Source organism: Microtus oregoni, unplaced genomic scaffold (genome assembly GCF_018167655.1).
Source record: "Microtus oregoni isolate MIOR12 unplaced genomic scaffold, Mior012 000025F_ref0000491, whole genome shotgun sequence".
Lineage (NCBI taxonomy): Eukaryota > Metazoa > Chordata > Mammalia > Rodentia > Cricetidae > Microtus > Microtus oregoni.
In genome coordinates this window covers 36,068,366-36,091,242 of record NW_024543084.1, presented here as the reverse complement: position 1 = coordinate 36,091,242, position 22,877 = coordinate 36,068,366, and the positions used below count along the sequence as shown (strand labels likewise).

General features: G+C 39.7%; 1 protein-coding gene across 1 annotated transcript in view; it reads left to right on the top strand.

Moving 5' to 3' along the window:
• The window catches only part of LOC121462693 (serine/threonine-protein kinase Nek1-like), a 121,837-nt gene that overhangs the window by 9,160 nt on the left and 89,800 nt on the right, over positions 1-22,877 (top strand). Inside the window, 7 exon segments of the mRNA XM_041674512.1 lie at positions 1,112-1,259; positions 1,663-1,759; positions 2,756-2,906; positions 10,720-10,779; positions 11,252-11,311; positions 11,397-11,444; positions 11,600-11,674. Coding sequence (XP_041530446.1) covers positions 10,744-10,779; positions 11,252-11,311; positions 11,397-11,444; positions 11,600-11,674 — 219 coding nt within the window. The 5' untranslated portion in view covers positions 1,112-1,259; positions 1,663-1,759; positions 2,756-2,906; positions 10,720-10,743.

The following is a 22,877-nucleotide window of genomic DNA, read 5'->3' as shown; positions in this document are numbered from 1 at the left end:
GGGAACCTGAAACAACCCTATCCTATAGCAATACTGACGAATATCTTGCATATCACTATAGAACCTTCATCTGGTGATGGATGGAGATAGAGACAGAGACCCACATTGGAGCACCGGACAGAAATCTCAAGGTCCCAATGAGGAGCAGAAAGAGGGAGAAGATGAGCAAGGAAGTCAGGACCACGAGGGGTGCACCCACCCACTGAGACAGTGGGGCTGATCTATTGTGAGTTCACCAAGGCCAGCTGGACTATGACTGAAAAAGCATGGGATAAAACTGGACTCTCTGAACATGGCGAACAATGAGGGCTGCTGAGAAGCCAAGGACAATGCCACGGGGTTTTGATCCTACTTAATGTATTGGCTCTGTGGGAGCCTAGCCAGTTTGGATGTTCACCTTCCTAGACATGGATGGAGGGGGGAGGACCTTGGACTTTCCACAGGGCAGGGAACCCTGACTGCTCTTTGGACTGGAGAGGGAGCAGGAGAAGAGTGGGGGGAGGGGGAGAAGGGTGATAGGAGGGGGAGAGAAATGGGAGGCTGGGAGGAGGGGGAAACTTTTTTTTTTCTCAATAAAAAAAAAAAAGAACAGTTCTGTGTTTTGATAAAATCGAGGTCACAAGACTGTGTTTTCTTGGAGTTTTCTCACAAGCACTCAGGAATTCTCACAATTCTCACATGCCTTCGTTCTTGGACCATGTTCTGACAGATTTCTGCAAGATGCTTAAGTAATATGTTTGCAAGCTTTAATTAACACCTGCATTGTCTTTGATTTCAGATTTTATCCTAAGAAAATCCTTACAATAAATAACAAAATATACGTACAGAAATTTTACCTTCAATTGTTGAAACAACTTTGAAAAATTGTCTTACTAAGCTTTATTCTTATTAAAATAATAAAATAATGCTACTTGTTCATGTAGGAAAAAGATTGCCTTTATGTGCCTGTGTTGTAAATATGTTTACTGCTGGATACTTCAAAGCATTCTAATAAAACTGAAACATCAATATTTCTTGTTTTGTTCTAAGTGTAAAGTGTAAGTTTCAGTCAAGATATTAAATATCTTTGTATTAAGACTTGCCTAATCTCTGCTAATTCTTTTGCATGTAGCTACCCTATAAAAATGCCTTAAGAAAGAGCCATGGAGAAGTATGTTAGACTACAGAAGATTGGAGAAGGCTCATTTGGAAAAGCTGTTCTTGTTAAGTCCAGGGAGGATGGCAGGCATTATGTTATCAAGGAAATTAACATTTCAAGGGTAAGTACATTTTTACTTTGTTTGCAGAAGTAGTAATTTGGTCAGCCTAGGATCAAATATTAAATATTTATTATTTATCAGAGAAACACATAACCTAGTGAGGAAGAGTGCTATGATCCCATCAGGACCACTACGTCACTGGAGTCTGTGTGTCCTTTCAGATTTTTTCCTTTTTGTTCCTGTACGGTATGTAGAAACATATACTTACAGTCCTGTGACTTACTGTAGATTGGGCACGCTTAATGGGCTTCACTTACGGATTCAGTTCATTCCTTTGTAACATACTGCTATAGTTTTTAATGTTTGTTATTGTTATCATGCTGTGTTAGTAGCATTTTTAACCACTCTCTTATAGGTGGACTTTTACCTTTATTAGTGGCTTTACTATTTTCTTCCATTTAAGATGTCCGGCAAAGAACGGCAGGAATCAAGGAGAGAAGTTGCAGTGTTGGCAAACATGAAGCATCCAAATATTGTCCAATATAAAGAATCCTTTGAAGGTCAGATATATTTTGCAAACATTTAAAATAAGCTCTAAGATACTTACAACTTTTGGGTATTTTCCTTTAAGGATTTTTTTTGTGAATGTATTTTCGGTAAAAATACTTTTTGTTTTTGTTGTTTCATAAATATACATGTTAGTATTAGTTTGATTTTAGGATAGTAGTGATATCCTCATAGCTTAATATTGACTTACTGTTATTAACAATTACTTAAGAAGAAGCAGTATAGTACAAAAATTTTGAGTGGGCAAAATTAATAGCAACATTTTAACCTTAAATTTCCCTATAAGTATTTCTACTGACACTGAGAAAATGTTCTGATCTTGATTTTTGTAAAAACCATTACCTTATTTTTGATGATTTCATATATGCATATAACTTAATCATATTCCACCTGCAGCCCATTGCGTTCCTCTTCCAAGCACTCCCAACTCCCATCCTACTTTCATGTCTTCTCTTTTTAATAACCCACAGACTTTAACTAGGGTTGCTTGCATGTGGACAGGTATGGGGTGCTGGCTGAAGGAGTTCCCATAATGTGTTCGTGTCAAAGACTTCCATAATGGGGTTATTTCTTGGGCAGTTTACCAGTGATGAGAGCCCTGAGGAAAAATGACTCGTCCTTGCCCAGTAGCCTTTAACTACCATATATCCTCTTCTAGGAGTGGGTCCTCATGGGCCCTCCCAGTCCATCCTAGAACGTGGTGAACAGGCCCAACTACACTTAGGAGTCATCTGAATGATTCAAATGTACTTCATTTTAAGCATTACCTGTCACCATATATGTTCAGAAGGCATAGACAGGCATGACTACATGTTCTCAGGTTCTTCTAAGTTCACCTTCATTCGAACTCCCTAGAAATTAGCGTGGTTGACAGTGGATAGCAAACATATGATTGTGAAAATAAAAAAGTAGCATTCCTGAAGTTTTCTTGGCATTAAAGATTCACTGTAAAGAACTACTGAAAAAGAATTACTTGTCTTTTCATGCAGGTAAAAGACCAGGATCAGGGCAAAGTGCCAGTTCTCTTGTCCCTTCTCAGAAAATCACAAAGCCTGCTGCTAAATATGGAGTGCCTTTAACATATAAGAAGTATGAAGATAAAATGTTACTTGAAAAAAATCACCCCCAAAACATAAACAGGTAAGATCATTTTTCAAACTGATTAATGTCAAGGTCAGTTTGACCCTGTGTAGTAACAGCCCCATTGGTTATCTGGTACTCGGGGTAGTCTTCATCTCCTTACTGAGGAGTATTGCTATGCCTCTGCATCCGTGCTAAAATGGAGGAGCCTTACTAACGCGGTGGACAGCATTAGGTAGATACATTGAGTACACAGCTGGTATAATACAAAAAGATAGCATTGTAAATGAAGTCCTCCTTGGACCTCTTGATTGTATGCAGAGAAGTAACTACCTGTGATATTATTGCTAAAACACCAGATATTGGGTATTTCAGAATTCATAGTCAAATAAATCAAAATCTTGGAACTCTATAATTCTGAATATGATTCATATTGTGATAGTTTCCCACTTCAGAGTAAAAAAATGGCCTAAAGCTGTTGAGTTACATGACTGGGATCATGGTATCAATTGCACAACATTGGCACTTTTGATTTGGAATTTGAATATGGAAATTTTAGTGTAAATCATTATTAGCTTATTTTAGGATTTAGCCATTAAATAGGTAAGAGGAATATAGTATAGGAGTGGCAAAGACAGAAATCAGCTGCTACTCCTAGTACACTCAAAGAACAAAAATGTGAAAACTCCTCAACTCCATCTGTGAAGTTAATTCAGATCTTATGGACGGGGAATAGCTGTTAAGACTATTTGTGGTGATGTCCACTGAGTTCCCACAGCCTGGCGCTGGCCAAGAGAAAGCTATCTACCACAGAACTGAAGTCCACTGGGAAGTTGTACCAAGAAAGCACCTAGGGAGCTGACAAACTCTGAGGAGCCTTCTGGAGGCAAGCAGAATATGGCAGTGCTGCTGAGCTGACTGGACACCAGCAGAACTCTGTAGGAAACTGTCTTTGTGGTACTGTTGAGATTCAGTTGGAAACGGGCAGGACATAGGCACAACTTTTGCAAGGTAACCTGCAGGAGTGAGTGTCACAGGTCCCCACGTGCTGCAATAGCAGAAAGGGACACTTTCCTTCTGTAGTGTGTCTCCAGCAGCCTCTGTGATAGTGCAGGCTTTGTACAGGGGGTGTAACTGGCACGCTGGCTTTATCATTTGTTGATTCTGTTTATTCAGCTATCAAACACACCATCATATCCTTTTCTCTCTCTTTGGTCATGAAAGGAAACCTAGGACCGAAGACTTATTACTTTAAATCCTCTAAGATTCTGATCATCCCCTAATCTTCCACCTCAATATTTCTGATGTTTGTTTGTTTGTTTGTTTGTTTGAGACAGGGTTTCTCAGTGTAGCCTCGGCTGTGAGTTGAAACTTTCTCTGTAGACTAGGCTGTCTAGACTCATAGAGATCTGCCTGTCTCTGCCTCACAAGTGCTGCGATTAAAGGCTTGTGCCACCACCACCCAGCTAATTGTAAACTTTATTAATTGCCCCAGAGAATATCTTTGTAAAGTCAGTTATAAAAAAAAAATTTTCATTAAATATTTTTTTCACGTAAAAAAGACCCATAGCTTGCTAAGATCATTCAATACCAGCCTTCGAGACCCTGAAACTTAATTTCCTTAGCTTCGTATTATAACCAAGGAATTAAAATCATTAGAGGATCATTAGAAACAGGCTCATTGAATTAAAAACTTATATACTGTGTCCATGAAAAGAACATTCAGTGGCAACGTCTTGTCTTGCCACCTAAGTTCCATGCTCAAGCTTAGGTGATAAAACCTCTCAAGATCCCCCCTTTTCTATTGCTCTCATCTGCTGTGATGCTCCAAGGTTCTCTGCAGATCAGCTAAATTGGACCTGATTCTCCCTCCTATGCACTTTGTCCTTTGTTTGTTTGTTTGATCTGTTCTCTCTCCTCCTCTTGAGTTTTTTTTTTTTCCTTGCCCTTTGTAGGCACAACTCACATCAATACTGCACTGTTTTGTTGGAAACCCTTGCTAGGTAAAATGAGATCACATGCTAACACCCTCACCTCCTACAGTTCTACTGTGGAAACAAAAGCAGGGCAAGGAGGGGCGGTAAATAAAGGAGCCACTTGTCTGTGATGAGTGCTCTAACTTTAGCTTCTAGATTAACAAATAGAATACTGGCATCATGGCCAGAGACATTATCACATTGGCAGCAGTGGCATTTGTATTTAAAGTTTCCACTGACCAATGGGAGATAAGAAATGCCACCTTTTTTTTTTTTATCTTTCTCCTGATTGTATCTCCTGCCCTCCCAAAGAGAAATAGGACCTGCTTCCTTAGCAGAACTTCAGTACCTTGTGTGTATCCTTTTATTGTTATGCTTATTGGAGTGTGATCTCTTTGAAGTGAAGGGCCTTGATATACATGTTTGCACAAAATTGTTTTTTTTAATGAATAAACGATTGAATAGATTGAATTTCTATGAGGAAAGCAATGCCCTTTATTTCCTAACCATACTAAATAGGGTGAAAGGACAGATAAAAACCCTTTCAGGCTCAAGTAAACAAGTGTTCTTTGAGATACTTTTTCAGGTATATGTGTACAAGTGGCCAGCCGTCAACCTCGGGTGCTTTCTGTCACTCTTCGCTTTATTTTTTGAGATGTGGTCTCTCAGAAACCCAGGAGCTCACTACTTTGACTAGGTTCACTAGCCAATAGCTCCTGTGGTTACGGATGAGCACCAGCAAGTCTGGCTCTTATGTGAGTACTGTGGACTTACTAAGACCAAACTTAGGTCTTAGCTAGGTAGGCACCTTACCTTCTGAGTCATTTCCCCATCCAGAGGTTTATTGTTAATGCTTTACAGCAACTATTTTACTATGGTGCAATAAATAAAACACTGCTTTTGAAATAGATTTCTTTTGCATACATACCATATTTGGTTTCTAGTGAAGCAGGTTGGTATCTTAGTGTAATCATGATGTCCTTTTTTCCATCAAGTATTTTGAAAGTTTGAAATTGACTTAGTGTGCTTTTAACAACTATGAAACACACTTTGGTATACACTGCGTTTCTTTAACTGAATTCTATACATTTTTATTTATTATCATTATGATTGTATCACATTTTGACATGAAATCAGTTGGCTTCATTGCTACAAATGTGCTTTAAAAATTTTATGTTCCATACCAAAATTTCATTACATTTTTTTTCATGTCTTCTAAATAGGTTTTTAAAATATTAATTCATAGATAATTTTCAAGATACATGTTTCTTCCAAATAGTGTTTACATTTGCAACACATGTTTAACAATTGTAATATAGACATGCATAACGTCTCTGATTCTTGGAGCTAAAACTAATGTTGGCCATGGAGTAAGAGAGGACAGACACATTATCTTTTTTTTTTCTTTGGAGACAGGGTTTTTCTGTGTAGCTTTAGAGCTTTCCCTGGAACTCGTTCTGTAGACCAGGCTACAAACTCACAGAATCCACCTGCCTCTGCCTCCCTGGGATTAAAACCTTTACCACCACCGCCCAGCGACATACTTGTGTTTATGTGATTAGGTAGATACCACATAGAATAATCACAAAAAGGAATACACACTTGGGCGAACTTGTAAAATGAGAGTTGTTTTTGTCCCTTGGCCACCCACTATTCTGAGAATGAAGGAAATGGTGAATTGAATCCATGACATGGTAGAAACCTCACCTTTGACCAGGACAGAAAAGAAACCAAGTGTAAAATCAGAGCCATCTCATAGCTGATGGAATCAAGTAATGTGCTTTCTTTCTTTCTTTCTTTTTTTTTTTTTTTTCGGATTTTCGAGACAGGGTTTCTCCGTAGCTTTTTGGTTCCTGTCCTAGAACTAACTCTTGTAGACCAGGCTGGCCTCGAACTAACAGAGATCCTCTGCCTCCCGAGTGCTAGGATTAAAGGCGTGTGCTACCACCGCCCGGTGTAATGTGCTTTCTTAATTGTTCTTTTATTTCCAGTTAATTGTCAGTGTAAATGGGAGTTTTGGATTTTTGCTCTTAATATTCAAAATGATAGGCTCCATCTCTCATATTCTAAGATGGAAAAGTGACTCAGATGATAGCTGCCTAAAACCAGAAGGGTTTTAGGCAAGGTTATTCCTTTTCAATTTTTTTAATCATTTTTAAATGATTTTTAAGCCAATCCACTGAAAATTAGATAGTAGTCAGTACTTAGATTGTGCCATGACTTATTTTAAAACATTTAACGTTGCACAAACTCAATGTCTAGGAGAGCAAGCTTGCATAATGACAGAACAGACTTAAAATCGAAAAACATGACTTTATAATGTATATTTTGCAACAATAAAAGTATAAAAATAAAATTTATGAAAACTTAATGTAACAGGAAGGCCTCTTGTTTGTCCCGGCTGCCCAGAACTGGCTGCCCAGCTAGCTTTGCTCTGAAATAACCACACAGAAACCGTATTAATTAAATCACGGCTTGGCCCATTAGCTCTACCTTCTTATTGGCTAACTCTTACATCTTAATTTAACCCATTTCTACTAATCTGTATTGCCACATGTTTGTGGCTTACCAGCAAGGTTTTGCATCTGACTCTGGCAGCGGATTGATGCCCTCCCTCCGCCTCTCTTTCTCCCAGCATTCAGTTCCATCTTCCCCGCCTACCTAATTTCTGCCCTATCTACAGGCCAAGGCAGTTTCTTTATTCATTAACCAAGAAAAGCAACACAGACAGAAGGACCTCCCACACCAATAGGTAGATAGAAAAAAGTAAGAGCATTGCAATCAAATAGATAAGAAAACTATCAAGGTCATAACAAGGGAATGGAATGAAAAAAAACCCCACAGTTTCTGAAGTGTTTTAGTTTTTTGAAGCAGGGTTTTGCTGTCTCCTCAAATCAACTTGAATGCTTGCTCTTCCTGTGCTCCTAAAAAGCTGAGATAGTGTTAGCTAGTGTACTGGCTGAGATTTTAAATAAATTCCTGTTGTTTTTTTGAATGATTCCTTTTTAAATTAAAGAATATTCTCTCAACAAATATAAAATATTTTTATATTCAGACTTGCTTAAATATCTTAATATAGTAATATCTTTATTTATATAAATTTAAGCTAGTACATGTAGTTTTGTTGTTCTTGTTGTTAGGGGTTTTGTTGTTTTCTTGAAGCCACCAGAGGGAGCTCCATGAACACAATTCTGTGTTTAGGTTCATTTTTGCTTTTGTTTTTTGAGTGACAGAAAACAAAACCATTTCCTTAGTACAGTGTTTCTTTTTATCTCTTTAGTATAGAGATAACATTCTGAAAACACCCAGTTACTCTCAGAGGAATAGCTTGGAATTTTATTCCATAAATACTTGAATAGTCTCTATGTAAGGTGATAGAGAAGATCAAAGAGGAACCTAATCTTTGCTTCCATATAACTTACCTCTTAAACCTCTACCTCTTGGGCTAAGGATATTTCCTAGGGCTGAGACTCATTCAGCAAGTGAAGGAGGGTGCTTACAACAAAAGCCTGCCATCCTGACTTGATCACTGCAGCCCACATAAAGTGGGGGGGGGGGGGAAGAACACCAACTCTAGTGTTGTCCTCCCTTGCTACGCAGAAGCCTGAATACACTGTACACATACAATAATAGGGGAAATTTAAAAGCTAGTCATTTAGGCCCCAAAGCTCTTATTACATTAGTTTTTCTTCCCCTTTTTTTTCTTCAGTCTCTCAGGTCGTCCTTGAATTTATTTTCCTGACAGTTAAGACTATAGATGTGTGCCACCACTAGTTCATTAACGTTGATACTACATACTCATTTGATTTCTATGGGGTACAGATTTGGAAAAGAGTCTAACAGCCTCATAGAGTTTTAACTGTGACAGGTGTCAAAATGCTTAGTAAAAATAAAATGTCTTTTTTAGCCCTATAGTATTAACATATACCATAAAGGAAAATAGAGGTGTAGCTGATTTATAATTATAAACTTTAGTGCCGTAAAAGAATAAGTAAAAGCTAAACATAAGAAAATAGCTATAGTAAACAAGATAAACCAAGAATGTATCTGAGATTTTGTGAACAGTAAGTATGTAAAAGGAAATATTCTAGCATTTTTAAGGAGCAGAAATTAACAGAGATGAACAATCCACATGAAAATCTGTGTTTTCTATATTCTTTGGTGGAAAATAAATTGGTTCAGCCTTTGGGGAGGTGGAGTTCTCAAAATATAAATTATGATGTTGCTCTTTAATTCCACTTTTTTTTTTTAAATTGGTCTTCTGGGATATTTGAGTATGAGCCAAAATGGTATATGTAAGAAAGTTTCTTACAGAATATAGAATAGGAAAACTTAAAATCAACCCAAAATCTATCTCAGAATAATGGCTAAATAAATTAATTCTGGATTATTTCCTTGTTAATTTATTACCAATAATAGTAAATTATTGCCATCATGTGGAATTGTCAAGACATTATTAAAAATACTTTGCTATCAAATAAAACATTTTATAAAAAACAGAAAAGGTAAAATTATGGCTTTATATATTTATGTATGTATGTATGTAAGTTTATAAAAATGTCTAGAATGATACTCATAAAAATATTGATATGGGTTACCTCCAATATGAAACAACTATAAATTTTTATTGTTGAGTTTTATGTAATGAACATATATTATACAATTTATTTTTTAAGAAAAATTTATTATTTAACTTTTGAAGTGATGTTTCATTATAGTATTAGATTGGTAAAATTAATATCCATTGGGGGAGTAGCTCATGAGGACCCATGAGGAAATACTAGAAAGTTAATGGCTTCTGGAGGAAGGAGTCACTTTTCTTAGGGTGTGTGCCCCTAATATATTGCTGATGCTTCATTGGATAGCCCCACACCTATGCATATATGGACAATTGGACTCAGTTATAAAAACAAAAAGGACAGGTAATTGGGAGGTATAAGTGTTGAGGGATCTAGGAGGAGTTAGTGGAGAAAGTTGGGAAGGAGTGTGCCTGATCAAAATCATGCTTGGGTGTAGTGATATTTCATTTGTATTTTATTTATTTTTTTTAAAGATTTATTTATTTATTATGTATACAATATTCTGCCTGCATGTGTCCCTGCAGGCCAGAAGTTGGCACCAGATCTTATTAGAGATGGTTGTAAGCCACCATGTGGTTGCTGGGAATTGAACTCAGGACCTCTGGTAGAACAATCAGTGCTCTTAACTGCTGAGCCATCTCTCCAGCCCTTCATTTGTATTTTAATAAACAACGCTTATCTGAAGATCAGAGAGTAAAGCAGCCACTCTGGTCAGCCTTACAGACCAGGCAGTGGTGACACACACCTTTAACTGCCGTAGCCATACTAGTTTGCCATAGAAAACAGGCAGTAGTGGTGCATGCCCTTAATCCCAGCACTAGAGAGGAATATAAGATGGCTCAGGAGACAGCTCTCGGGTGCAGTGCAGTCTCATTCTGAGGATTCCTGGAGGCAGAATCGCCACTTGGGTAGAGGCGAGAGCAGTGGCTGGCTGTTTTGCTTTTCTGATCTTCAGGTTGAACCCCAATATCTGTCTCTGGATTTTTATTATTGTGCTACAGTTGGGGGTGTGTTGGAGGTGAGAACTGGGGAGTGTACATGATCATAATATACTACATAATATATGAAATTCTCCTTAAATAAAATCTTTAAAAATATGTGTATGCAGAGAAAACTAGGTGATGGTTTGAGTGTTGTCTTCCAGGTTGTTTAATATAAGGCATATCAACGAGTAGTGTCTGTCTAAAGTCAATGCATTTTAAAAGTTATAACAGTATTGGCTTTCTTTACCTTTTCTTAACTTAAACTTCCTGAAGTTTGTGATTTCCAAGAGTGTCTTAAATATTTATCTAATTTGTAGCTTTGTTTTTTATCCAGCCCTATCAAATTCCAGCGAAGAAAATGTGTTCTGGAGAAGAAAAGAAGAAAATGTTTGAGGTATAAAGACATATATCTGCTTATTTCAAAGCCTCACAAAACAGTTCTTAGACAACAGCAAAATCCACTAACGTTATTGATCCCTGGTTCTCAACTTTCCTAATCCCGTGACCCTTAAATACAGTTCCTCATCTTGTGGTAATCCCCAACCATCAGATTAGTTTCCTTGTTACTTTGTAACTGTAATTTTGCTACTGTTATGAATTTTAATATAAATATCTGTGTTTTCTGATGGTCTTAGGTGACCCCCATGGAAACGTCAGTTGATCCCCAGGGATCACAACCCACTAGTTGAGAACCAGTGTTACAGAGCCTCCAAACCTTTCTGCTTTGTGTCTTTCAAACAGATACTTTATTTTGTTCATCCTTTGGTTTTCCTCATCTCTTTGGGTATACCTTTCCTGTTGATATACTTTCTGGATGCAAATATAAAAAGGTAGAAATTATTGATAGAAGTGTTCTTTTGTTTAAGGAAGCAGCAAAGAAAAGAAAGTTGGAATTTATTGAGAAAGAGAAGAAGCAGAAGGATCAGGTAGCTTTTTGCTCTTGTTTATCTCCCTTTGCCTACATGTAGATGGTAAAACTTGGGTTCTGAGAATATGTCTAAAATGTTACAGATTAGTTTCCTGAAGGCGGAGCAGGTGAAGAGGCAAGAGAAGCAGCGGGTAAGAGACTCCATCTCCACAGTGTAGCTCTGCCCTCCCCACACATGTAGTTTTAAAGGAAGTGCACTGATTTTAATTTTATTGTTAAATGTATTCTGTATGTTTTGTATTAAGTAGTTGAAATGGTATTTTGTTTATTTCTCTTTCTCCAAAAGTTGGAGAGAATAAATAGGGCCAGGGAACAAGGATGGAGGAATGTATTGAGGGCTGGTGGAAGCGGTGAAGTAAAGGTAGGCATTTGCTACTGGTGGAGCTAAGCTGTTGCTTGTCTCCAGTGTCTCCTTGTTCTTTAAATCTCTATCGCTGGCTACTGTTGTTTTCTTGCTGTATGGATAATGTTATATAGAATTCTGCAATGTGCATTATGATTTATTCCTTACCTGTGTGTATGGGATAAATAATAATTAACATGTGACATTTATTAAAGTTAAAACTTTTGTGTTAAGGCTGTACTGCAGTTCCTTTTAGAGAACTCTCAAATCAAATACAAAATCAGATAATGCTTGTTAGAAGTTTTCATGTAATCTTGAAAATTAAGTTCTCAGGTTTTCTTAATTGGCCACTGTCAGACTCTCCAAGATAATAATAGCGACCCACTACGATGCTCTTCCGCCCTACTTGTGCTACACAGCAGAACTAATTTCGTAAGCGTATGGAGCCTGCTGGTTCTCATGTCTTTGCACTCCGGCTCCTCTCTACTGTCTAGCACCCCTGCTTTTCTTTTCCACCTGCACCTCCGCCTCCATTCATTCACCTAGATAACCAATTGCCTAAATAGCCATTTACCTAGATTCTTTAATTCACACATTCCCTTTGGGCAAATCTGACTTTGTATCCTTAGGCAAATTAACTTTTCTGAGTTTATTTTCACTGCTTAGAGCTTTTCTACTGGGGCTCAGATAGAAATGTCTTTACCCATCTTTGTTCTGTCAGAGACTTGTACTTCTCCATCGTTTTCAAAAATACCACTTAACTTATACTGGTAAGCTGAATCCTGAAACAATCTATGGGATTCCCCTCCTTTGTATTCTCTCCTCTTGAGCTGTAAATACAGTTGTACTTAATGGCTCCTTTGATTAGATTATGTTATGTGATAAATGAGCACTCCCACAATTACTTTGTCGGAGTAGACAGGAATGGGAAAAGAAGTGTAGGGAAGTCTACCACTACTGACCTGAAGGGCAGCAAGCACAGACACGGCAAGAAAGCATGGACGACTTCTGGATTATGACTGTTATGGCTTCCATCACCCAGCACTCCGGCTGGAACTTCCAGGTTCCAGGGCCGCGCCTGTGCCAACAAGTGCTCAGGCAGTTTATATAGCCAACCAGGGTCCTCAAGCCCTAAGTGACCTACATGCAGCATGGTCATGTCTCCTACACATGACGCAACCACGCATGAAGCAGCCACGTAAGCCCCTGTGCGCATGCGCTAGGCAGACTTTAAAAGCTGGATATGCCCACTCCACACTCTCCCTGCACCAACTTCTTTAAGCCTATGCACATATCTTTCTCTTTCTTAAACTCTTAAAGTGGGTTTTGTGATCCGTTCTCTCTCCCGGTAATTTCATGGGTGCGTAGACTCCATAGACTCTCCAGCCCCCTCTCCTGGGGCTGGGACCCTGGACCGGCTTTCTCCACAACAATCCACATTTACTTTTACGATCTACTGGTTGCCAACTTTTAGGCACACCAGCTGCTTCAATCAGTGAGTTTTCCTTCTGGTCATCTTAACCTTTTCTCCAACTGAGGACTTGACCGGTGAGCTCCCAGCAACCCTCTGCTGTTCCTAGAAATGGGGGGAATGCCCCCAACCACAGCCTTCATGGCTACAATTGAACCCTTCTCTGACATTCATCTCTGGTTGCTCCTCGCAGCTAAAAACTGAGATTTGGCACCCTGCTGTTCAGAGCACTTGAAAGTGGTCCTGTCACCACTGTTGGATATTTTTTCTTGGGCTGCCACCATTCGGGCCATCTGACCCCCGATTCATCCTGGCCTGATTCTCAACCCACGTGCTATTCCTGAGATGTCTGATTAATTACCTTTGTTATTTTGCCATTCTCACATTTTTAGCCATGGGAAACAAACCCTCAAAAGCGATCAGTTCACCCTCCCCCCTGGGATGTCTTTTAGAGACCCTAAAACCGTAATGCTTAATGCCGTACTTATAGATTCCCACGCGTGTCCATCTTTGTTCTAATAAAAGGCCTAAGTACCCTTTAGATAATAACCTAAAGTGGCCACCTAATGCCACCTTTGATCCCCATGCTCTGCGGGAACTTTCTAATTGGCAGTGCACAAGCAGGTGGAAGGAGTTTCCTTATATCCAAGCCTTTTCTATCTAAGTTCTAAGCCCCTGTCCTTACAAGCTCTTCACCTGCTCACATGTTCCCAGCTATGCCGTCTAAGCTGGAGGAACACCCGATTCAGCTCTGGACCCTGCTAATGAACTTCACTTTTCCAACCTCAGCAGACCCTGTGGATGGGCTACTAAAAGTACGTATTTCTTTCTCGCTCTCAGAACTCTCTCACATAGAACAAAAACTGGGTTTTTATTTGTCTAATTCTATGTCTTTCATAAGGTAATTTCAATACATTATCCAATCTTACATAGGCTCACCTTTCATGATATTTTTATGATCCTACTTCGTGAGGAGCATAGGTGAGTTTGGGGGCAGGCCAGAGTGCATGCAGATGAGGGCGCCATACTAATACAGCAGCACCCCTTGCCAGGCAGTCCCCAGTAGGATCCACATGGGGATTGTAACACCCTAGGCAGTATTTTAGATAAAGGTCTCCTTAAGGCTGCCCTCAAGCCAGTAAACTGATAAACTCTTAGAGGTTATTCAGGATATGAAGGAAATGGGTCTGCATTTTCAGAACGCCTCCCTAAAGCTCTGTTACTATATACTAAGCTAGATCCAGAGACCCCAGAGGGCCGGCAGTTCCTTATGACCCACTGTTTTGTTTTGTTTTGTTTTATTCAGAGCTTCCCTGACATTAGGGTTAAACTTAGGCATTTGGAGACAGGCCCTTTGACCCCACAGGCAGTAAGTAGTCCTCTTTTTTTTTTTTTTTGGTTCCTGTCCTGGAACTAGCTCTTGTAGACCAGGCTGGCCTCACAGAGATCCACCTGCCTCTGCCTCCCGAGTACTGGGATTAAAGGCATGCACAACCACCGCCCGGCTGACAGTAAGTAGTCTTAAAGTTGGCTTTTAAAGTGTAACATGCAAGGAGTGATAAAGCCCATAAACACTAATGTCAGATGATCGTCCAGGAGACTGACCGTCCTGTCCCTGCCGCTCCCTTGCCCCTGGGGCTCAAGAGTCGCCAGGCCCATGTTTCAAATGTGGTAAAACTGGGCATTGGGCCCAGGCGTGTCCTAATCCTCATATTGGCCTTACGAGACCGTGTCCAAGGTGCCATAGGTCAGTCAGTTGTCCTCGTGCGCATTGTGGCATGGAGTCATCAAACACAGACAATTCCCTTTGACCCGACCACAACTGTCATCTGTAATAGGGAGCAATGGGTAAATACCACAGTATCTGACCCTCCCATCTCCTTTCCCTTGGATACTGGAGCCACATACTCGGTACTGAGGGATTTTTGGGGAACTATGTCTCCTAGTTTCTCTATTGTCAGGGTAGGGGGACAGCCTTATTACCTCATCAGACCCCACTATTTAATTGTATCTTTGGGGGTATTTATCTCACTCATTCATTTTATTTTTTTTTCATTCTCAGCCTTCATTTATTTTATTTATTTATTTATTTATTTATTTATTAATTAAAGATTTCTGTCTCTTCCCCACCACCGCCTCCCATTTCCCTCCCCTTCCCCCAGTCAAGTCCCCCTCCCTCGTCAGCCCAAAGAGCAATCAGGGTTCCCTGCCCTGTGGGAAGTCCAAGGACCACCCACCTCCATCCAGGTCTAGTAAGGTGAGCATCCAAACTGCCTAGGCTCCCACAAAGCCAGTACGTGCAGTAGGATCAAAAACCCATTGCCATTGTTCTTGAGTTCTCAGTAGTCCTCATTGTCTGCTATGTACAGTTTTTTCCCAGGCTTTTTCAGACCCAGGCCAGTTGGCCTTGGTGAGTTCCCGATAGAACATCCCATTGTCTCAGTGTGTGGGTGCACCCCTCGTGGTCCTGAGTTCCTTGCTCATGTTCTCTCTCCTTCTGCTCCTGATTTGGACCTTGAGATTCTGTCCGGTGCTCCACTGTGGGTCTCTGTCTCTTTCTCCTTTCATCGCCTGATGAAGGTTAATATTCAGGAGGATGCCTATATGTTTTTCTTTGGGTTCTCCTTCTTATTTAGCTTCTCTAGGATCACTAATTATAGGCTCAATGTCCTTTATTTATGGCTAGAAACAAAATATGAGTGAGTACATCCCATCCCATGTTCCTCTTTTTGGGTATGGCTTACCACACTCAGAGAGTGTTTTCTATTTCTATCCATTTGCATGCAAAATTCAAGAAGTCCTTGTTTTTTACTGCTGAGTAGTACTCCAATATGTATATATTCCATACTTTCTTCATCCATTCTTCCATTGAAGGGCATCTAGGTTGTTTCCAGGTTCTGGCTATTACAAACAATGCTGCTATGAACATAATTGAGCATATACTTTTGTTGTATGATAGGGCATCTCTTGGGTATATTCCCAAGAGTGGCATTGCTGGGTCCAGGGGTAGGTTGATCCCGAATTTCCTGAGAAACCGCCACACTGCTTTCCAAAGTGGTTGCACAAGTTTGCATTCCCACCAGCAATGGATGAGTGTACCCCTTTCTCCACAACCTCTCCAGCAACGGCTATCATTGGTGTTTTTGATTTTAGTCATTCTGACAGGTGTAAGATGGTATCTTAAAGTTGTCTTGATTTGCACATCCCTGATCGCTAAGGAGGTTGAGCATGACCTTAAGTGTCTTTTGGCCATTTGAACTTCTTCTGTTGAGAATTCTCTGTTCAGCTCAGTGCCCCATTGTATAATTGGGTTGATTAACTTTTTACGGTCTAGTTTCTTGAGTTCTTTACATATTTTGGAGATCAGACCTTTGTCAGTTGCGGGGTTGGTGAAGATCTTCTCCTAGTCAGTGGGTTGCCTTTTTGTCTTAGTGACAGTGTCCTTTGCTTTACGGAAGCTTCTCAGTCTCAGGAGGTCCCATTTATTCAATGAGGCCCTTAATGTTTGTGCTGCTGGGGTTATACGTAGGAAGTGATCTCCTGTGCCCATGTGTTGTAGAGTACTTCCCACTTTCTCTTCTATCAGGTTCAGCGTGTTTGGACTGATATTGAGGTCTTTAATCCATTTGGACTTGAGTTTTGTGCATCACTCATTCATTTTAGTCTTGCCAAACTGCCTGGTACCTCTGTGGGAAAAGATATTTTAGCTAAAGTAAGAGCTTCCATTTCTTTGGCTCCTTCCACTCACCTCACCCCAGATTCGCCAACAGCTCCCCTCCTCCTCCTAGCCTCCCAAGCTCCCAGCTCCAATGTCTCATTTCCTTTGCCCGCCTCTCAGGTGGATCCCAAGTCTGGGACACCCAAAACCCCTCTGTTGCTAAACACCATTTTCCCATTGTCATCCAATTTACAGGATTCTACCAGGTACATTACCCAAGCTCAGTACCCTCTCTCATTCCAGAGCCTTAGGAGACTGAAGCCTATCATCTCTGAACTTCTAAGGAAAAAGCTACTTCTACTTCGCCCCTCCTCTTCTCCTTTTAACACCTCTATACTTGCTTTAAAAACAAAAACAACCTAATGAACCTATTGCCTGGTTCAAGACCCCGGCTCACTAATTCTGCAGTGGTCCCTCTTGATCCTTCAGTGCCTTACACACTTCTTTTCATTACTCCTCCAGGAACCTCCTACTTCTCAGTTCTAGATCTCAAGAATGCTTTTTTTCTCTATTCCTCTCAGCTCTCACCTGGACTGACCCTGACACTCCACACCGTTCACCTAGGCCTTCCTTCCCAGGGACTCTGGGACAGCCCACACGTATTCGGTCAGGCTTTAGCTTCTGATCTTCTTTTATCTCTCCGCAATCTAAACCATACAGTATGGAGATGATATTTTACCTCTCCACAATCTAAACCATACAGTATGGAGATGATATTTTACTTTGTAGTCCGTCTTTAAACAGCAGCCGCACTGACTGCTCTTTTAATTTTCTTGTCCAAAAAGGGCTATAGATAGACTCTCACCTTCTAGGTCCAACTGTCTGCCTCTCAGGTCATTTACTTGGGATTAACCATTATCCCCACCGAAAGTTATTACCCTAGATAGAAAAAAAACTAATCCAGTCCCTCGTAGTCCCTTCTACAAAAGAGATGTTACCATTCCTGGGAATAGCTGGCTTCCTGCATTCCTGGCTTTCCTCTTTTTCTCTCCTTGCCCACCCCTTGTAAGAGGCTGCTTTCAGCTCTCCACACAAGCCCTTCCACTACCCCATTATAAGCCCTTCCAGAGGCTCCAAGCCTGTAATTTCAATAACAGTAATCTAACTAAGGGGAACGTATCCTTAATTATGAAACCACAAGAAATGAACTCCCTAGAACCAGCGAAGTCTGAGGTCTTGAGCCTCAGATACAAATGTAGCCTTGGCGGACAGCTAAATATACATATCTTAAACCATGTACCTATCCAAATTAGTGAACTTAGGACCTATTAAATAGATATTGTTTTAAGTTGCTTAGTTTGTGATTTTTTTTGGTTTTCCTTTGTATTATCATTTTTGCTATGACAGTGAGCCAGCTGTTGCTCAGCTTGCAATTAAATTGTTTATTCACCTCTGTGCTCCCATTAGCCTCTCAGTGTTGAAACAGGCAATTGGTGGCTATCATAATGGCTTGCTTACCATTGATGTTTCTTCTCAAAGATATAATGTGGACAAAGATGCATTTTTTGTTTGTTTTTATTTTTGTTTCACCTAGGAATATGTTACTGTTTCCAACTTGTGTTTTTCTCTCTTTTGAGATGTTTTCACATCACATATCAATAGTTCAAAAATCTTTTTTCCCAATGTCTGCTATAGTAGACATTACATAGTGTTTTAAGTAATTCAGTTTTATCTGAGTAGCCCTTACTACTTCCTGGTCAATAAGAAATAATTCAGAATTTTGTCCTTGGTTAAAAATTAGCTTAACTTTTATTTAACTGTAGGTCCAGGACTCTTATTCAATATTTTTTGTACCAAATTTAACATCAGTGTTGAGATTTTGATGGTTGCTTACTTATTCCTTTAAGTACAATTTTTTTAGATGTATTTTGTTTTTATGTGTGAGAGTGTTTTGCCTGCATGTACTACGTATGTGCACCTCATGCATTCTGTTGACCACTGAAATCTGAAGCAGGTGTCACATCCTCTGGAACTGGAGTTACAGTTGGTTTTGAGCCACCATGTGGGAACTTCATCGAACCCAGGACTTTTGCAAGAGCAATAAGTTTTTCTAATTGCTGAGTGAACTCTCCAGCCCCATTTTTCATACGCATTAACAAAACCATAGTGAAGTATTTCCCCCTCCACCTCAGCCAGCTGAGCCCCTGTTCCAATAATGCCTGCAACATTCTCATAATGTGGTATTGTGCCTTTTTTTAAATTTTATTTATTTTTATTTTGTATGCATTGATGTTTTGCCATGGGTGTCAGGTTCCCTGGAACTGGAATTACAGACAGTTATGAGCTGTCATATGGGTGCTGGGAATTGAACCCGGGTCCCCTGGAATAGCAGTCAGTGCTCTTAATCACTGAGTCATCTCTCCAGCCCCGTCACTGTGGCTCTTATAAGATGATAAATTTTTGTTTGCTTTTTGTTTTCTCAAGACAGGGTTTCTCTGTGTATCTTTGGCTGTCCTGCAACTCACTTTGTAGACCAGGCTGACCTCGAACTGAGATCTGCCTGCTTCTGACTCCCGAGTACTGAGATTAAAGGAGTACACCACCACCACCTGGCAAGATGATGAATTTTATGTCTTGTTTGGTAATGTAGCAACATTTGTGAATAGTTAGGTACTATGTCTTTGATAATGTTTATTTCACTTTGTAGAATTCTGTAATTCTTCCACAATACAAGTCAGCTCTGTTCTTGTCTGTACCTATTCCTAAGTTTAAAATATTTACTCTATCTGGCTGTTTGCTTTCTGCATAGTTGCTAAGGACCTGGAGTTAAAGTGTAAAGTGAGTCAAACTAAGGAAATTCACAAAGGAGAGATGAATTAAAACTGAAAATTAAGATAATGCAAAATTAGTAATTTTATTATGTACAGACAGTGATACTTGATAGTATAAATAACTATCTTTATTGGACATTGCAAAATCCAGTACTTCTTGGCTGCTTCTGGCTTTTTTGTTTGTTTGGTCTGGGAGTAGTTTTGTTTGCTTGGTTTTGTTTTGTCTTGTTCTTAAACTCACAACTAGAGAACATCATTAGAAGCAGGAGGATTAAGATTCTTGATAGACTGTCTCTCCTAGAAATGGCTGTATAAATAAGGCCAGAACAATGGCAATATCAATGTACTTATTAATGTGGAAGGAGAGAAGTTTTGCGGGGTCTCACCCCAAGACATAGAATTACAGGCAGCTATTGACTGCTGGAAGAAAGAGAATTAGTTCCTCCCAGAGATGAGCCCCCTTATTGATTGTCCAATGTAGAGAGGTCAGCCCAGAAACAATATGCACACAAACAGCAGAAGCTGTACGCACACACGTGTACACACACACACACACAACAATAAAGAAAAAGAAGCCATCAACTTTGGAGCGGAATCGTGGCTGGAGAGGAGGGAAGTGATGTAGTTCTATTTCAATTAAAACACCTTTTTAAAAAATTAGCACTAGAAAAGTAAAATGAATTATTGTTGCCTTTAAGAAGATTTAAGGTTGAATCTGCATGCAAATCTACACCATAGCAGTAGACTGGATCAGTGACTACAGGAGCATGAGGGCTCTGTCCTGCAGTAATGGTAAGCACATTCATCGATTTAGCCAACTGTGTGTGAAGGTGCTCACCACCCGTCCCAGTGACGTGAGTTGGGGCCATAGGATCCACACAGTGGAAGGAGAGAACTGACTCGTGTGTTGTCCTCTGACCTCTGCACATGCTCCATAGCACATAGACACACAAATGTACAAACATAAACTAAAATATTTAAGACATTCATCAACCTGTGCTTGTAATAGGTAAATTTATTGTTTATGAGCTGCGCCTCAGTAAAGGTGATTTTTAGATTGTGTTGCTCCAGTATCTAAACACAGTATTTTGACATTTCGTAGACATCTGCAGAGGTTTCCCTACTTTCACTTCATTAGAAAGATGCATTAGTTTCATTGAAAGTCAAGATTTTACTCAAGATCTTACCATTGAACTGAGTGTTTTGTAGAAGTTTTGTAGAAGCTGTGACCACCTTTTAACAGAATTCTGACTTTTTATAAAAAGATTTATTTAGTATGTATACAGTACAGTGTTCTGTCTGCGTGTATGCCTGCACACTAGAAGAGGGCACCAGATGTCATTATAGATGTTCGTGAGCCACCTCGTGGTTTCTGGGAATTACACTCTGGAAGAGCAGTCAGTGCTCTTAACCTCTGAGCCATCTCTCCAGCCTGAATTCTGACTCTTACAGTGAACATTTTTTAAAAAAATTTCATACCTGTGTATGTGCATATAGGAGGTGAGTTTGTGGCTGGAGACCTAAAGAGGGTGTTAGATGTTTTGGAGCTGGGGTTACATGTGGTTCTGAGCCCCTTATACGGTGATGAGATGCAAACTCTGGTCCTCTGGAAGAGTAGCATGCCGTCGTACTCCCTGAGCTATGTCTCTAGTCTCTTAGAGCACAGATTTTGAGGATGTATGAGAAGAACTTGTGATGGAACTTTGCATTTAATTATCTTTCTGATTTCTACCAACTTTTATTTTGTTATTTTAATGTCTTTCATTAACTTCTCTTGAACTGGTTTTTAAAATATACTTTCTCATAAATTTTTATGTACAATATCAAGATGTTAAGACAAATCTCCTCTCATTGGACTTCCCAGAAGCTTATTTTATTAGATTCTAATATTAGTTCTCTTTTTTTTTTTTTGCTGGCAGGGCGTGGTTGAAGCAGGGTTTTTCTGTGTAGCCCTGGCTATCTGAAAACTTACTTTGTAGACCAGACTGGCCTCAAACTCACAGAGAACCTCCTGCCTCAGCCTTGAGAGTGCTGGGATGAATATTTTTGAAAGGTAACCCTTCAACTTTTCTCTCTAGACTTAAGTACTGTTAACCTCTACATGTGAGATCATTGATTTTTCTCTTTTCTTCCACCAAATTTCTTTAGTAACTGGCCAGTCACGCACGCCTTTAATTCCAGCACTCAGGAGGCAGAGGCAGGCGGTTCTCTGTGAGTTTGAGGCCAGCCTGGTCTACAGAGCAGGTTCCAGGACAGGCTCCAAAACTACACAGAGAAACCCTGTCTCAAAAAACAAACAAACTACTACTACTAATAATAATAATAATTTCTATAGTATTGCACTCTTCATTTGCATTCATCTCTTAACCGTGTCTAGCAGCTTTCTTTACTAGGGGTTCTTCTGTCTTGAGTCCTTAGATTTTTACCTTTATCATTGTTCATTTCTGTAAAAATGGACAAGTCTGTTCAGCATTTATCTTTTCTTTCTTTCTTTTTTTTTTTTTTTTTTTTTTTTTTGGTTTTTTGAGACAGGGTTTCTCTGTAGCTTTGGTGCCTGTCCTGGAACTAGCTCTTGTAGACCAGGCTGGCCTCGAACTCCCAGAGATCCGCCTGCCTCTGCCTCCCGAGTGCTGGGATTAAAGGCGTGCGCCACCACCGCCCGGCTCAGCATTTATCTTTTCATTGACATCTTTTCTTGTTTTCTTGCCTTACTGTTGAACAGCAGCCCGCTAACCAGTTTTTCTGCTTTTGTCTCTCATTTCTGCTTATGTGTGTAGGATTGACTTAATGATATTAAAATGCTCCGTTCACTGGAAAGTTTAGAAATGGTGCCTGCCTTTTTCAGTGTCTAATGCTCTGCTTATCTTCCGTGCTGTGTTGTGATCTACTTCCTTCCTCTCCCCAGTGCAGCATGCACACAAACACATGCATACTTTATTTTAGTCACCTTGACTCTTCTGGGTTTTTTTTAACCTTATTATCAAAACTAGGTTAAATAATCTTTCTCCAAGACTTTTAAAATAGATTTTTACCTGTGACCATTTTCTTTCTAGTTTGTGAATCTCCTTACTTCAGGGTGTAACTACGTCACTCCTTTGTTCATTCACCATAAGACTGGAATGCTGCTTTACTTTGTGGTTTTTTTTTTCAACTTGTTTGAAAAGTACTAAGAGTAGATATATTTTTCCTGTTCTGTATGCATATAAAATATATTTAAGTCATGTATTCAGCTTCGTATCTACTTGAATAGAAGAATAGATT